Below are 17,498 nucleotides of genomic sequence, written 5' to 3' on the forward strand. Positions count from 1 at the left end.
GATACTTATGTCAATTAACGACTTAGAAAGGTCAAATGGAATGGGATTGTTTCTTGTTAGAAACAAGAAATGGCCAGTCATGGGAAAGGGAAGAGGGGTGATTTGGTACTATCCACAAAAAGTTAATGACTAAAATTTGTCTCTATAATTTTATTGAAAATGACATAATTACGAGGGATAAGTTTTAGTCATCAACCTCTTATGAATAATCTTATTTCATCCTCCAAGTTAGACAATAATATTTATATTATGTCTTTTATTGATAATCTAGTCTAGTCCAATCCTCCTAACAAATTTGATATGTAATCAAAGCGCTTTGTTTCGATGTAGATAGAAAAACAATACCATAGAGCATCTCAAAATAACTGATATTTACTCCAATTGATTGTTAAATTCTACGTTGAACAATATTTTTCTCTCTTGTTGTCATATCGGGTGGAATATAAAATGTTTATATATCAAATTGACACATAAACTATCAAATTTAAATTTAATATTAAATATTTGACATCTCCCATGAAGATGATCTTATCTGCCTTTTTAACTAGGTATCTTCTCAATTATGTGGAATTTACAAATTCGATGAGTTGCAAGATATCTGATATTAGAAGTATTAATGGTATATAAAGCAAAAGGCAAAGAACGGTGAAACATTCAAAATACTAGAAAATACCTCTAGTTAATGCAAACATTAAGAATGAAAATTATTAATTAAATGAGAATAATATGGTAAATTCCCTTTTTTTCATATGCTACACTTATCACATTTTTATTCCACATTTATATACCACATGATGTGGCATGTCTATATTATATGCTATATCAATTAAATCAATGAAGTATATTTTAGTTATGAAATATAGAAAAACAAATATTGGAATAAATTATAAAAGAAAAGAAAATGGTAAATAATTTTAATTGATGTGGTTGTCCATCTCAACTGCCACATAAGGTGATATAAGAATGTGGTAAGAGTAACATCATTCACTGAATTTTTTTAAAATTAAAAACAAAATCATGGTCTTAATCACACGCTTTGGGTTGCATAAGCATTGCTTACGTGGCACAGTACATAATGATGATGTGATGACACCGGAAACATCGACACTAACTAAGCCAAGTCATAGCAATATCAACGGCCTTGATTGTAGGGCCATGATTATGCATGCTGCGAATACGGGTGCAGCACTATAGTTTAACAAATTGAGATGACAAAACGAAGCTAAAACGCGCGATTAGTCATGCCTTCATGTTTGACTGGAATGGACTTGATAAAACTAACTTGTCTGATGACAACAATCTAAAGATCGGCCCAAAAAGTCAATGAACTTTTTTCGCTTTCTGCCCGGAGCCAATGAACGGGCCATACAGGATCATCAGGAAACTCAATAGATTTATTTTTTATTTTTACCTAAAAAGAAAAGATGACAAAACCCTGTCTCCTTCTCACTGAATTGGTAGAAGCCTTTCTTCTCAAGATTGTAGACTTACAATATTTGGATGAAAACTTTGCAAATAATTGCTTTTCATATTACAGTTCATAATTTAATTTCACTTCTTGTAAGTAGTTTAATTTCTATAACTGGATGGGAGTAAGCCTATCCAATTCTAAAATGCTTTTGAGTGGGCCTTCTGGCATCATTCATCTCAATTTCATCTGTGCAAAAGACGTTGCAAGGTCTACTGCTTCATTTAGACGAGATGCATCTGTGCCCTGAGATTCACAATTCAATGCAAAAATTAGCAGCGTATGAGCTATATAAATAAAATCTCCATGTTTCTCTCATTATTATTCTGATACAGAATGATATCGTTTTTACACTTCCCTATGGAAAAAGTTCAAGTAACCAATTATGTTTATAATGCCATACCCTTATTCACATTAAAATTTATATAATAAAAAACCCCTACAAATATACAACCATGCTTCACCCAATTGAAAAACCAAGTTTGAGTTCACTTAGGTCTAGAAACACTAACCTGGCCAGTCACAAGGCCACCTTTTCCTTTACCACACCTTCCTTTCAGGGGACCCAGAGATGCAGTCAACCACTCTGACACCTCCAACTGGTTCCCTTTGTCTCCTGGTACGCCAGCACAAACCACAGCCTTATTTGTGGTTTCATCTGTGCTGAAAACCATGGCAGGCATTCCCTGTCCATGTACCACCATTGAGAATTGATCAATATCATTGCGGACGATCATCAAAAGATAAATTTAAAGTATTTCATGACGATGACTACTATTCTTGCATTGCTCAATTCATTGTGATGGATTTCCATATTATGTTTGATGAAAATAAGACACCTTTCAAATCGCTTAAAAGGCCAAGTAGAATAGCAAAATTATGCTACTGACCTTCTCTATGACTTTCACAACTGCCTCGCGAACTGCAGCCGCATCCAAACCAACATCAACATGGGATACACAGTAAGCTTTCCCATCTGATGCAGCAACTTCTGCCATCTCAGTTGCAACCTTGACAGCATTTTGCATATTTTGCTCAGCAATAATCTTTTGTGCCTTCCTCACTTGGTTCTGTTGGATGGAGCAAGAAATATTGTTGTTCAGGATGCACATATAAATATAAAAAAATAAAACAAAAGTAAGGGTGTCGGTAAGAAAACAAAGAGGAAAGGGACAACAGGCAACGAAAACAAAAGTGCTGTCTTGCCTAGCTGAAATACCTGAAGTACAGCAATTTTGGCCCTTATTTCAGCTTTGTTAGCCACTGGAATTGGTGCCGAGTCCACCCGAGACTTTAAGGAAGCTACTTTCTGTTAAAAGGAAAAACAAATGTGGGTTATAAAATATGATTAATAACCAAAAGCACATTTCTAAATTAAAAGAAAAGAAAAATAAATACGGCAAAAATTTGCATCATGTTTATTAAGGTTTCAACAAACAATTGTTATATTTATATAACGATGAAACAGAGATGAGAGTAGTCTTCTTTGATGAGTTTGTTTGAGCTGAAAGATCTGCAGAGCCACCCAATAGTGCTTTCACGAAAACCAATCCTGGGCAAAAAAGCTGTGGTACTGGTGGTGGTGTCATAGAAGTAAACGCTGTTGTGGGAAGGAGTAAGAACTAAATGCCCAGAGCACCAAACTAAGAATTACCGCACCCACGAAAACACTAACACCATAAGCCCTGCTTTTAACACCAAACTCCAGCGTGTCAAACGGCAGCTCTTGACCAAGCCTAGTCTACTAAAATAGGGCTACAGCAAGCAAGCTTTTCCCCTTTGTTTGTTGTGGGTTGCGCCTCACCGCAGGCACAGAATGAAATCTGTCCCCCAGGACAGCTTTCTTTATAGAAGATGCCAGCGTTAAAGAAGATGCTACTAGCACATTGTACTGGCCGTAGGGGACAAGCCCTCGTCGATTGAGAGGAATAAGCCCCTCGCCTCACTCGTCAACTGTTATCATGACCTCTCAATTCTCCCTGGATTGGGTTTAGGGTTTAGGGTCTATATATATATATATATATATATATATATATATATATGCGCTAATTTGTAAACATCCAAACTTTTTAAAAATGACCACCTTTTTTTTTTTTTTTTTCAAAAGTTACTTTTCTCCAAGTTTCTTTCACAACAGAAATGCATGTTTGTAGTTACAATACCCATAACACTATGCATATATGCATCAAGGTCCACCAAGTTCAAAGATACGGCGCAATTTGAATACATGATGCCACACTAAGAAAGAACTGATGACCTGACTCTATCCAAGTCAAAGTTATTTGCTTCTCCATGAATTCACCAATTTATGCATAACAGAGCTAAAACCCTACCCCTCCCAATCGACCAACACTACTAAATAAAGGAGGAAAAGTATTGAACATAAACATAATTAAGATGAGGTTACTGCAACCCTCAAGGGCTAAAGTAGATGTGATAAACTCATTCCCAAACCAAAAAACAAAACAAACAAATGGGGAAAAAATAAAGAAACGAACCTTCTCCAGCAAGCTTCCTTCAGCCTTGGACGCTTCATCTACTTCCTGCTCAAGCGAGTGTGCCAATTCAATTGCCTTAAAAGCACAATCAGTTGTGACAGCAGTTATCCTACGTATTCCCTTGGCAATTCCCTCCTCAGATAAAAGAGCAAAGGCCTTGGCTTCCCTTGTATTTGATATATGAGTCCCTATATGTATCAAAAAGATAAAGTTCAACTGAAAAATAAGGCAATGCTCCAAGACATTTTCATTAGAATAGGGCATTAACCTCCACAAAGTTCTGCTGAAATTGATGACCATTCCTTATTTTCGGGGTCAGCCAGGAGGTCCTCAACTTTTCGCCCAACAGCCACCACTCTTACTGGGTCAGGATATACCTACATCACAAGCAACAACCTATGTATCACACAAAACAAAATATAGCTATTGAGGTGATTAAATAATTATGTTAGCATTCAGGAGAATACCTCTCCAAATACAGCCCTTAAACCATTGATACGCTTGGCTTCAACCAGGGTTACCTCCTTAGCAAAAACATCCAATTCTGCTTTAATTTGCTCATTCACAATTGACTCTATTCTTCTCAAATTGTCAGGTTCTACCGGCTTGCCTATTCAAGTTCCACTAGCATTTTTCAGAAAACCCAATAGGCATAGATAACATAATCCTCTTAACTCAAAGGACTAACTTGAAAAGCTTTACCATGAGAAAAATCAAATCTTAATTTTTCAGGAAGAACAATAGAACCCTTCTGATCAACATGACTGCCAAGAACTTCCTGCATTGATATATGCTGAACATATTTAGGAACTATATAGACAAAACAGTAGAGAATTTTTTTTATGAAAAAAAGTAAAAAAAACAGTTTTTGGGTTGTTGGAATTTGAGCATACCCTCAGAGCAAAGTTCAACATGTGCGTGCAGGTATGGTTGGGTGCAATGAGTGTACGCCTATTGTAGTCAACCTGTACCAGAGAACTCAGCAAAAGTTGAAACAAAAAAAATACATATATATATATACACACACACATATATACAGACTATAAGCAGAAAATTGAAGGCAGAAGTACCTTGCAATTTACTTTGTCACCAACAGAGAGTTTGCCACTCTCCCCAGAAAAAGAACCAATGTGAAGAACAAAACCTCCATAAATTTGAACATTGCAAACTTGAAATGAGAGAGGGGATCCTTCAAGTGATCCAGTATCAAAAATCTACAAGCAAAGCAAATCAAACCAGATGCACAAAACCCACCATTACAAACAATCAAAACTATCTTGCGGGAATGCAATATAATTGTTAGAACTCAAATCCTACTAACATAAATACAACTTTCAGCATTAACTTAGTCCATGCACACACCTAATTCTTCTGATCAAGAAGAATATATGATGCAGGCTATATGATAAATAAGGAAAAGCAGGATCTGGAATCCAACAAATCTGGAATTACTTTTTGTTTTTAATTCTGCTGGTTTATATTTTTATCAAGTCCTATCACATTTTACACGTATTCTTGAGATTTCCTAAAGCAGTCAAAACTTTTTTTTTTCAGATCAGTAGCAGTCGACGGATTTGTTTCCAGTCTCCGTAATTGGAGCCTGTGCAGAGATTTTTATTTTAATACGTGCGCTGATCCACACTCCACTATCATATTTGACACTAAAAGCAGCTCAAAAGTTCTTAAACATGGAACCTGTTTCACACACATAATCCAAAGACTTTTAATAGTCAAAATGATGGTGGAAAAAATTAACCAGAATATACAATACCTGACCACCTTGCTCAGCATAGAAACTTGTTGATCCCAAAACTATACCAACTTCATTGCCGGCAGAAGCACTATGAATAAACTCAGAACCGGTGTAAATTGCTTTTATCACACTTTCATGGTCCTGAATTGATTATTAAAAAATAGGAAAGTAATTATCAACAGCAAATTGATTAATCCCGCATCACGAAGACTCTACTCATGGAAACACTTCTCAAAGTAATTTTTTCATATCAGAGAGTAAACATTGAATAACAATCAGAGTGTAGATATATAAAATATCTAACCTGGCACCAGATAAATTTAAAGCTGTCATCTGTTGCAGCAACTCCCCTCTTGTGCAATGCAGCAGTAGCATCGGCATCCATAACAATAGCACCACCAGCTTGCTACAGAGTTCAAGAAAAAAAAAAAAGGTAACATGAGTGCACAGCCCCATGTATGTTTTGTTCACAATATACAATTGTGTCACTTATTTCCAGAATCTTCAATGTTTCTCTTTAAACTACCAGCGTCATATGAAGGGAAAAAGGTTTGGACAACATCTGAAGTTGACACTAGATGTGGATGTGATGTAACCAAAAAAAAATGCAGTACCTTAGTTTGAGCATTCCTTGATCTTTCCCGAGCCTCATCCATAGCATTATTGAAACCCTCAACATCAACTAGTAACCCCCTTTCCTCTGCCATCAACTGGAGGAAGAAATTATAAGCGAACAAAGTCATGCATAAAAATATATCCAACAGAACAACAATGAATTTCACTGTACCTGTGTCAAATCTAATGGAAACCCATACGTGTCCCACAAGACAAAAGCATCCTGCGACCAGAATAAGAAAAACGTAAGTCACAGTAAGGTACAATGACCATCTACAAACATGAGCACTCGTCGTAATCTGTTAGCCATAGATAAAGGAAATGATCAACAGAAGATTAATTTAAGTTAGTGTATCCATTTCTGTACATAGCATTGCAACTCATCCACACTTATTTAGCTAATTGTCAATAACAATGTTCCAACAAACTTGTGCAGCATCTGCAATCAATTTAAATTCAAGGAACACCTATACCAATTATACATACTGGATAACAGGTCTCAAGAGTTAGCTTTCTTATCATGGATATGAGAATCTTTATGCATGGTGCACCGACAAAATTTTGTGAAGGACTTGGTTTTGTTGACACATCTGTGGTTAAAACCCCAATTTTGAACCTACTACATACAAAAAACGACTGAAATTTCATAAACTTTGAAGGAGAACAGTTGTTGGGAAGTTAAATGAAATGTTCTGTGAAAAGCTCCTCCCTCTCTTTTGTGAGAACAATTGCCACAGAAATGACTTCCTAGAAGAACAATATAAAATAAGGGAAAGATAAAAATAAATAAATAAATAAGAAACGCACCTGCCCACTAAATGTTTTCCCTTGAACATCCTGAGCAGCCTTCTTAAATCTTTCTATTCCCTGAAAACAAATCATCAGTAAATCAAATAGCTCAGTCACAACAATTACTTTGAACTACCTTAAATGCAATTCTTGACAAACTTGACTTTTTAAAAAATCCTTCCATTTTCAATTTACAAACACAATCCCCCTGTTGTCGCATTGCGCTTTATACATATGCTCTCAAATTAAAAAAGGATGCGAAGGAAAAAAAAAATCAAAAGCAATTAAAAGAACAAGGTTTGGTTTAGCGCAAGTGATCGAAACTGAGGTTATCTGCAACATATTCACTCATAGAGCCACATTGAAAGCATGAGGTTACTAAAGTCTATTGCAAGCAGTACACGAAGAGTGTGCTTAATAAAAGAGTTCACACTCCACAACCAAAAACACTACTTCTCAAGGGCACTATACTTCAGGTATAAATTTAATTCGCCTATTATTTTACAAATTCTGTTCTGCAATCAGTCCATGATACTTGCAAGACTTAAAAACTGCCATGCCAACTCTAAATTTGAGTTCCCTATACCTACATTTTTTTTACAAAAAAGAAGAAGCAAGAGGCATGCCCATACAGAATTCATTATATAAATCCAAACCTTCTGTAAAGTCTTCTCAAAAGTTTCTTCCTCCTCTTTGATTATCTCCCTAATATGTGCTTCATGCTGTTTCACCTCTGGAAAAACATCACCCATCACTGTCACCAGAATGCCTACAAGCCTGGATATAACACATTCACAAAAGATCATATCAACAATACATAGAACTACAAATCAGAAACATTCAGAAAATGGTAAAATTTCCAGATAGCACCTCAACTTTAAAAGAAAGAGCAGGAGAGAGTGAGATTTCCAGACTGCAGTATATGTCTGTCATTCTTACCCATTAAAGAATCCTTCTTTAGCTTTTAAGACATCATTTCCATACCGAACAGCCCGACGAAGAATACGCCTTAGAACATATTCACGACCATCATTGCCTAAAAAAAAGGAACCCCAGAAGTTTAACTCTTACAATTTACCCACAAAAAAAAAGTTCAGAAAGGATTTAACTACTCAAACATCACTACCAACTCAAAAGAGAGTGAATTCTAAGAGCTTCAGATTTCATAAGCAAGCAGCAGGGCTCAGGGGTGAGGGAGGGGGAGCACTGAAAATTTCTCTCAGATAGTATGGTGACTTTTGCACGTATCTTGAAATATTCTCTCAAAAAAAATTGGATAAAAACTAAAGAATGATGGTGATTCCTAAAAATTAAATAAGAGAAGTCAATTTTACTCACTTATTAGGATAAGTCCATTTAGTCACTAATCTTCTAGAAAAAAAAGGGAAAACATCCTTTCCAACTAGGTTAAAAACCAAAATGCAGAATGTGCTAGCAATCCTTCAGCATAAAATCCAACATCTCTATGAATACCAATCACAACAAAACAATTCACAACCCTGTCCATCAATGGAAGTCTTTGTTTTAAACAATGGGAAACCCACACCACTGAACTCAACTTGAGTAGAAGGTAGTAAAAATGGTAAATTATTGTCTGCCTACCTGGACGAGACCCATCAGCAATGGCAAATGAAAGAGTTCTTATATGATCTGCAACAACTCTGTATGCCATGTCAACTTTGTCTACATCATCCAGCCCAACTTTCCCTGAATATGACCGAGCCCCCGTTGCCTACAAATATATTGGGTTAAATGAAAATATGAACATGAAGCAAAATAAATGATTGGAACGGAAAATGACTAGGAGTTTGGATGCAGATTTTACTAAGACATAAGACCAAAACAGATCAATCATGTGGATCACCAAGCTTCAACGAAACCTCAGAACGAACAGTTTTATGTTCAACTTCAGGTCTTCACTAGGATCCAGGATTCTTTTTACAATAAACAATCTTCATACGAATATAAAACATGTTCGTCATAAGGAGCTGCCCCCATTCAACAAATCTGGACTTTGTAGACGCTTTTTTTTTTTTCCGTACAACTTTCTAGACGCTTAAATGCTTTTAACTCTTAAAATTGAACTGTTTTCCTACTTTTCTGCATAGGGGTGCCCCTCTATGTACTCTATACATAGTTTGGTTTGCCCCCCTTTGTGGATATCTTAAAGGTATTGTTGCTTTCAAAGACCCTAAACGAAATTGACATCTCACCTGTTGGATAGCATCAAAGATGGGCATGAACACATCAGTATCATAATTGCTCATCTTGTTCTGAAGTACAGAAGTTAATCTTTCGAATCCCATCCCAGTGTCAACATGCTTAGCAGGCAGCGATTTTAGAGAGCCATCACTTTCCCTATTGAACTGTTGGATAGTAATCAAGCAAAAAAGAACAGTTCACTAAATTAACTATAAGCATCATAAACCAGAAAGAGAAGGAATACAATTATGTGACACTTGCAAGGTAATATTTCAATTTTAGATGTTGTGCCGACCATAACAAACCAATACATAGGACACTTGTACTTGTGGCACGGTTAAGATCACAATTCTGGTTTTCAATCAATTTTCTGGACCTAAATATAAGGAATACAAATTCATATATGAAGATCCATAAGACATGCTGTCAAAGTTATACCTGAATAAAGACGAGATTCCATATTTCAATGCAGGTAGGATCGTCATTGTTGACTAAGGATGCAGCATCACGATTACCTATTCTATCATAATGAATTTCAGTGCAAGGACCACAAGGACCTGTATCACCCATCTCCCAGAAATTATCCTATATGTGGGGAGATAAGAAAAAACAACAAAACACCAATAAAATCAATTAGATAAGGTCATTTAAACCAGATAAATAATCATTATGAAATTGACAAACGGGAAAAAATTTATCATATAAGTTCAATTTACAGCCTCCTTGGCAACATTAGCAAACACAAATCAGAACCAGAATGAAATGCCTATCAATCCCGAGAACAATAAGGTCTGTGCATAAATACCAATCACAGCGTTAAGAATCACCCTGCAACTACCAACAGGACAAGACATACAAGCACTATTTCTACAAGAGCTTGTTACATCTTTTGGATCATCATACTTCCACATACAATTCAGCAGCACAGACATACACGTCAATGTAATGTAGAGTTGAACAAAACAAATTCAATAGGATGGAATTTCCAGAAAATTAAAAGTTCTTGCCAACATAAAACTGTTAAAGAACTAAAACTTAAGAAAATCATACCTTACACCCAAAAGGTAGTACCCGAGCAGGTGGTAAAAACTTAAGCCATATATCTCTAGCTTCATTATCAGGAGCAAGACCAGCCTTATCATCACCACCAAAATAGGTTGCATAAATTCGATCTTCTGGCAGCTTATAAACCTGCATATCAAAAAAGGTAAATTATCAGCCTTGATATAGTAACCGGTGATGAAACTATGCATTGGGTCAAATCTGCTTGCCTGGGTGAGAAGCTCCCAAGCCCACCCAATGGCTTCTTTCTTGAAATAATCCCCAAAAGACCAATTTCCAAGCATCTCAAAGAAGGTATGGTGGTAAGTGTCTTTTCCTACATCATCGAGATCGTTGTGCTTTCCACCTGCTCTTATACATTTCTGCGTGTTGCAAGCTCGAGTCAGCTTGCTTAACTGAGTGTTTGGGTCAGCTGTGCCCAAAAAGATGGGCTTGAACTGGTTCATACCTATGCAACCGAAACAGGCATGTAGGGTTTTTCAAAGAAACAAACAACAAATGAAACAGAGGGGGAAATTCAAAAATCGGAAGAAATTTCGGTGACGAACCAGCATTGGCGAATAGAAGAGTGGGATCGTTGTGAGGCACAACAGGGCTAGACTTCCAGTAAACGTGGCTCTTCTCCTCGAAAAACCTCATAAACGTGTCCCTGACACGCTTAGCGGGCCACTCCACCCCCATGGATTCGACGTCCGTCATGGTGGTACGAAACGACGACGTTACAGACAATGAAGAATAGGAGGCTAGTTTGAGAAGGAGGCACTTGTAGGAGGTGGTGAGGGAGCGATTGGAAGAGATAGAGACTGGGAGCAGTGACGGCGCCAGACAAGCGGGAGTAGGAGGAGAGCGAGGGTAAAGTTGTGTGAGTAGAAGGGAGCGGAAGGCTATTGTTCCTCTCTCACAGAATCCACTCCTCATTCATTTCTCTTTTCAATCGGGTTAACCGGTAACGCCAGGCCACCCTTTGTCGCGTAAAGTATAATCTATGCCTGCCTGTCCCTTTACCAAGGAAAAGTTATACGCGTTACGCGTACACTCGCCTAGAATGCAATCTTAGGGCCCACAGCCCCATTTTCTCCCCCATTTCCCTGCTATTTTTTTTTAAATAAAAAATTTATTTCCTCCTCCTCCCCGATCCTCCTCTCTCCCTCTTTCACTCTGTATCTCTCTCTCCCTCAGTTTAAATTTTGATTACAGGGTGCTGCATGGTTGATCTTAAAAAAGTTGCATATGTATGCATATGGATTTCAAACTGGAAATAAAATACAAAAGCTTCGCTATAATAATGGAGTCTCCAATTTCCTTCCACGATAATAATAGTAATTAATTATTAAATTGAAAAATTAAATATGATTACAAGAAAAATTAAACTTGAATATATACGAATATTTAAATAGTCTAGCCGTGCGGCTGTACTTCTTAAATATATAAGGGTATAGCCGGGCGGCTATACTCTTTTGATATATTATTAATATTATTTATTTAGTGAATAACTAGTATTTAAATACTTTAATTATTTTCATAAATTACTTTATTAATATTAATTAATTATTTTCGTTATCTTAAATAATTTTGTGGAATTTAAAATTATTTTTAAAATTGTTTCAATTATCTAAAAATACTATAAAAGTATTTTAATATTCCAAAAATGTATTTTAGCCTCCAAATCCTAAATCCAAGTCAAATCACGATTCGATAGTATCAACTACTCTTTGGAGTTCGAATGAAATATATGAAATTGAGTCTCACATTGAAAAATAAGAGAAAGTCTCTACTTCATATAAGTGGGCCCGGAGTTTTCTCACACACGTTATATGGAAGGTTAGCCTTTTGGAGTGGAACTTGGGCTTCACCTTTTGATTGGGCCTGGATTATATATACATAATATTCAATTTGGTACGACGTAACCGGACCTAACCTAGACCTGTCTAAGCGAATTTTGTCGAGATATACCTAGCAGGCGAAATTTTGGTATTCCGACAAACTTTTACAAAATAGACATGTCCCAGCGAATATATGTCAACATAGATATTTCTTGGCAAAATTTTATCAGGATTCCGACAAAACATTTGTTAAAATCTACTTCAAGGCACACTCAACTAATTAGGGTTAGTTATGGTTATGTCGTACTAACCGTTTATTGAGATCGAAACCCTAATTGTAGCTCAAATCCATTTTTAGAATTATTTCTCTATGATTTTAAATAATTGAAATTATTTCCGAAATATATTCGAAAATTAAAGCTAATTTTAAAGTCCAACAAATTATTTGAGATAACAAAATATAATTAATTAGTATTTATTAAGCAATTTATCAAATTAATTGAAATACCTAAATAGTAATTATTCACTAAATAAATAATAGCTTTTGATTAAATAATTATTCATGAAAATTTGCACAGTGGAAGTAGGGGTGGTTGCGGTTCGGTAACCGCGAATTTTTACTCAAACCGCAAACCGACCGACTATTTGCAGTTTGGTGATTTTGAAACCGCAAACTGACGCGTTTTGCGGTAAACCGCAAAATGCGGTTGGTTACCGCGAATTAGCGGTTTAAAACCACAAGTTCTCAAGCATTCACAAAAATGTAAATTCACAACCTAAATAAATAAATACACAACCTCAATTTCTCAAGCATATATAAATTCACAATCTCCTCAACTTCTCAAGCATTCGCAACCTAAGAAAATTAAAGTTACAATTCCATACATTCCAATTAAAGTTAAACTTCTCAAGCATTACAATTCCAAATCCTTTAAAGTTACAAAGCAAAAGGAAAATGCAAAGGAAAATGCAAAGCAAAATGAATTAAAGTTACAACAAAAAAGAAAAATTCAATTCAAAGTGAATTAAAGTTACAAACTAAAAGGAAAATGCAATGTATCAATGTTACAAACTCAAGTTTTGGTGATGAGTGGAATTGAAGAACCCCATTGTGTTGTTTGAGCACCAATGTTATCTACAAATAAAACAACATAGTTTAGTGCATTTTATGATAAGAAGAAGCATAAATAACATTAGCATAAATAAAATAATTACTTACAAGTTGTCATATGTTCTATTTTCTTGTAGAATTCAACATCATCATCAATGCGGCTATACTTTGCGGTTTGCAGTAACCGCAAGTTTTGAAAATCAAATACCGCAACCGCAACCACAAATCTGTTCGGTTCTTAATACCAAATGCGTTCGATTTAACGTGATTGCGGTTTTATTGCGTAAATTATCGGTTGATTTTTGCAGTTTTTCGTTTTTCGGTTTAAAATGCCACCCTAAGTGGAAGTATGAGAAATCTAAAAATACTTCATTTTTATATTGATGGTATTACTAGCATTTGATTAAAGCGAGTTTCACTAAAACACCCAAAATGGAGGTTGAAATTATAAAAAAACCCAACACCCAAAACACTTTATAAACACACCCAAAACTCATCATTACACACACTCAAAACTCATTTATAAACACACCCAAAAAGTTGACTTTGGGGTTGATTTTGGGTGTGTTTCTATGTTTAAATAGTACTTGGGTTTTTTTATAAATACATGTCTAAGATTGGGTTTATTTATAAATTTGTATTGATTAAATAATTTAAAGCGTATAGCTATACTCTTTGAATACATATGAATATTTAAATAGCATAGCCGAGTGGCTATACGCCTTGAATATATACGAATATTTAAATAGTATAGCCGCGCAGTTATTCCCCTTAAATATATTTGAATATTTAAAGGGTATAGCCGCACGGCTATACTCTTTTTAGCGAATAATTAGTATTTAAATATTTTAATTAATTTCATAAATTACTTAATAAATAGTAATTAATTACATTAATTATGTTAAATAATCTTGTGGAACTTAAAATTATTTTTAAAATAGTTTCAATTACTTAAAAATCCTTGAAAAAATGGATTTTAGCCTCCAAATCATAAATCCAAGTCACAACGTGATTCAATAATATCAACTATTTTTGGAGTTTGAATGAAATACATGAACTTGAGTCTCGAATTGGAAAAGAAGAGAAAGTCTCTACTCCTTATGAGTGGGCCCGGAGTTTTCCCACACATGCTATATGTAATGGGGACCTAGTAGAGTGGAACTTGGGCCTCACCTTTTAATTTGGCTTGGAGTATATATATATATATATATACAAAATAGGCTTAAATGTCAAAATGGTCTATGTGTTTTATCTATTTGGCCAATTTAGTCACACATATTTTTTATTTGGTCGATTTGGTCATTGTGTTTTACTCTGTTAGCCAATCCCGTCCATTCTGTTAAGTCACCATTAAAAATTATTTTTAAAAACTATAATTGTTATAAATAAATAAAATTACTAATTTTAATTTACAAATAAAAAACACATGAATAATTAACCAAAATAAGAATATTTTTAAAGAAAAAATAGGGAAACCACCCACCACACCACCCAATTATTGTAAGCCCTCTTCTTGTCTCAAGCAGCCACCACCCAATCACTATCAGCCATCCCAGCAACCACCACCACTCTTTCTCTCACTGATCCATCCCACCCACCCCACAACTATTTCGTCTCTCTTTCTTTTCTCTCACACTGATATTCACCCGACAGTCCCAACCCAAACCTTGTGTCAATTTCCTTGGCGACGTTAACCCCATGAGCGGTCACTCGATCTCCCCCTCCCCTCACCACAACATCAATCTCCATTGTTTTCCACCCCCTCTATCGATCCCTCATTGCCAACACTTTTTTCACATTTTCTTTTTAATTAGTCAATTATTTGTATTTTTTTTTTAAATTCAGTGTTGATTTGAGAGAAGTACCTCATCTCCCTCTCTAATCTATAAAACATTAGTTTTTATAGGAGAGAAACCTGTAAGAGAGGGAGAGAGATACGTATATGAATACCATCTTTGGCCCCCATTTGGTTCATGGAATGAATTTGAGGGGAAATCATTTCCTATGTGATTTCCCAATGGATGGAAAATAGAAGATTCTTTTCCCAAGTTTGGTAATGTTGGGAAAGTAACCAAGAGATATTACTTTATTTTTTTTCCCATGTTTGTTTTAAGTAGGAATAGAAAACAAAGTTTGTATAAATTTTCAATTATACCCATATTAAATCAAATAAAAAAAGAATGCATTTAATGATTTATTATAATTCTAAATTGTTAATGATGACAAAATTGTCATGAAAAATGTTTATTTGATATTGGCATATTTTCCCAAACTTTCTCATGATAAGGAAAAACAAAACCTAAGTTGAGAGGATGACTTTACTTTCCCATGGCCCAGGAAATGATTTCTCATGCCTGGACTTACCAAACATAGGAAAACAATTGATTTCTCATCCCTAAGTCTCCTTTCCCACAACCAAACGGGGCCTTTAAGTTTCTCTCTAGTCTTCTCTAATCTATCAATTATTTTGTTGTTAAAAGTTTTTTTATTTTTTAAGTTGAAATTTTATGTTTTATTAAATAATTAGAGATTTTTAATAAGTTTAAATAATATTTATGAATTTTTTTAACAGTAATTTTACGGAATGGACAACATTGGCTAACGGAGTAAAACACAATGACTAAATTGGCTAAATTGAAAACATAAGGATTAAATTGACAAAATGAGTAAAACACATGAACCATTTAAACATTTAAGCCTACATAATATTGAATATTTAATAATCATAGACAGGATCTTGGGTTAGTACAACGTAATCGGACCTAATCTGGACTTGTCTCGGCAAATTTTTGAGATATACCTACCCAGGGAAATTTTGGTATCGCGATAGATCTTTCTCAACGAAATTTTGTTGGATTCCGACAAAAAATCACTTGTTAAAATCTACCTCAAGAAGCACTCAACTAACTAGAGTTCGATTCGGTTGTATCATACAACAACTTATCTTTTGCCATTTTCCAACAAAAAATCCTTGCCATTTTACCTAAGTACAAACAACAATTTTACATTAATAACACAAAAAAATCATGTGATTTGTTTTGATCAATAAGAAAGTTAAGTTCTCATTTTGGGACTAAAAAATAACAACAACATAATATTATCCTACCAGTTTAATTAACATTTTTTCTCCAACAACAAAAAAAAAAGGTTAACATTTCCAATTCATCCAACTCAACACATAAGAGTAGTTCCAGTGGGCTACCCAAGGCAAAGAGGGGCCCAAGCCCCAAATTCATCTTCTAGCAGGCTAAAGCTACTTCTTTGCCACGAAACCATGCTCAGGCAAAAGCGAGTCATGCAATCTGTCAAAAAATACAAAATTTTCAGAATTTAAAAATAAAAATAAATACTTAGTCATATTTTTCATATAACAACCCAGTCCTTAATTAATATTTAATTATTAATTTATTCAAATAAAAGACTACTATACCACTAGAATATTTAATAGTATAAAAGTTGACTTTTTGACCGAGAAGGAATTTGGGGATTTCAGTTGTACTGTTGCTTAGAGCGAAAACAGAACTCCGTAGACATGCAGTGGACTCGAATCGGAGTTGTATGGAGTTGCGATCAAAAGAAGTTTAGTGGCATAATCGTAAATATTACGATGTTTAGTAGTTTTAAACCCGTGCATTTCAAGAGGGAACAAATTCGGAGGTGTTTTCTCTCAACTCCTACCCCGATTCGAGCAAGACCAGTTTCGTTAGAACCACCACACTTCCCTCTTCTAGCCCTTTTTTTCGAGATGCAATGTTGATAGTTTTACTTTTTCTTAAACTTCATCGCTTTCTCAGTCATCCGACCACCATTTTTGATCTGTATGGAAACTCATCTATTTCTCGAGCTTTGGTTGATAGGATTTCAAATTTCTAGCGTAGATAACTCGATCTTGGATCCAAAGTTTAACCGGATTTCAAGTTGAGATTCTGCCACTTCCGGCCAGTTTTTGGGGTAGGTCCAAGAACAAAAGTGGCTTTAAATAGGGTGTTATACTTAGGGTAGGAGTCTTGAGCCGTGGTCCTTAATTAATATTTAATTATTAATTTATTCCAATAAAAGACTACTATACCCCTAGAATATTTAATAGTATAAAAGTTGACTTTTTGACCGGAAGGAATTTGGGGATTTCAGTTGTACCTTGCGTAGAGCGCGGCGAAACGAGTCCGTAGACACGTAG

General features: G+C 35.2%; 1 protein-coding gene across 2 annotated transcripts; it reads right to left on the reverse strand.

Annotated features, from left to right (window-relative positions):
* Window positions 1-1,373: 1,373 nt before the first annotated feature.
* On the reverse strand, window positions 1,374-11,377 carry ALATS (Alanyl-tRNA synthetase). Of its 2 annotated transcripts, XM_008222815.3 has the most exons (23): window positions 10,936-11,377; window positions 10,597-10,835; window positions 10,376-10,516; window positions 9,764-9,910; window positions 9,337-9,489; window positions 8,726-8,855; window positions 8,063-8,159; window positions 7,780-7,900; window positions 7,142-7,201; window positions 6,507-6,557; window positions 6,334-6,429; window positions 6,024-6,125; window positions 5,738-5,860; window positions 5,037-5,180; window positions 4,860-4,931; window positions 4,669-4,744; window positions 4,434-4,576; window positions 4,235-4,343; window positions 3,967-4,154; window positions 2,688-2,777; window positions 2,359-2,538; window positions 1,981-2,154; window positions 1,374-1,714 (listed from the first exon to the last, which is right to left on the reverse strand). In XM_008222815.3, exons 1-23 carry the CDS (start codon window positions 11,303-11,305, stop codon window positions 1,643-1,645), a joined length of 3,078 nt encoding a protein of 1,025 aa, XP_008221037.2. In that variant the 5' UTR covers window positions 11,306-11,377; the 3' UTR covers window positions 1,374-1,642. The 2 variants fall into 2 exon arrangements, with proteins under 2 accessions (XP_008221037.2, XP_088902499.1); XM_089046373.1 differs by lacking the exon at window positions 9,337-9,489 and having other exon boundaries at window positions 10,936-11,357.
* Window positions 11,378-17,498: the final 6,121 nt, after the last annotated feature.

Source organism: Prunus mume, linkage group LG2 (assembly GCF_029339155.1).
Source record: "Prunus mume cultivar Tortuosa linkage group LG2, ASM2933915v1, whole genome shotgun sequence".
Lineage (NCBI taxonomy): Eukaryota > Viridiplantae > Streptophyta > Magnoliopsida > Rosales > Rosaceae > Prunus > Prunus mume.

Excerpts from the sequence above, each read along its gene's own strand:
- ALATS (XM_008222815.3), bottom strand. The coding sequence starts at position 11,305 with ATGAGGAGTGGATTCTGTGAGAGAGGAACAATAGCCTTCCGCTCCCTT. Across the intron at positions 9,911-10,375 it reads TACTACCTTTTGGGTGTAAG|GATAATTTCTGGGAGATGGG; the intron begins GTATGATTTTCT and ends CCCCACATATAG. Across the intron at positions 6,430-6,506 it reads TTCCATTAGATTTGACACAG|TTGATGGCAGAGGAAAGGGG; the intron begins GTACAGTGAAAT and ends TTCTTCCTCCAG.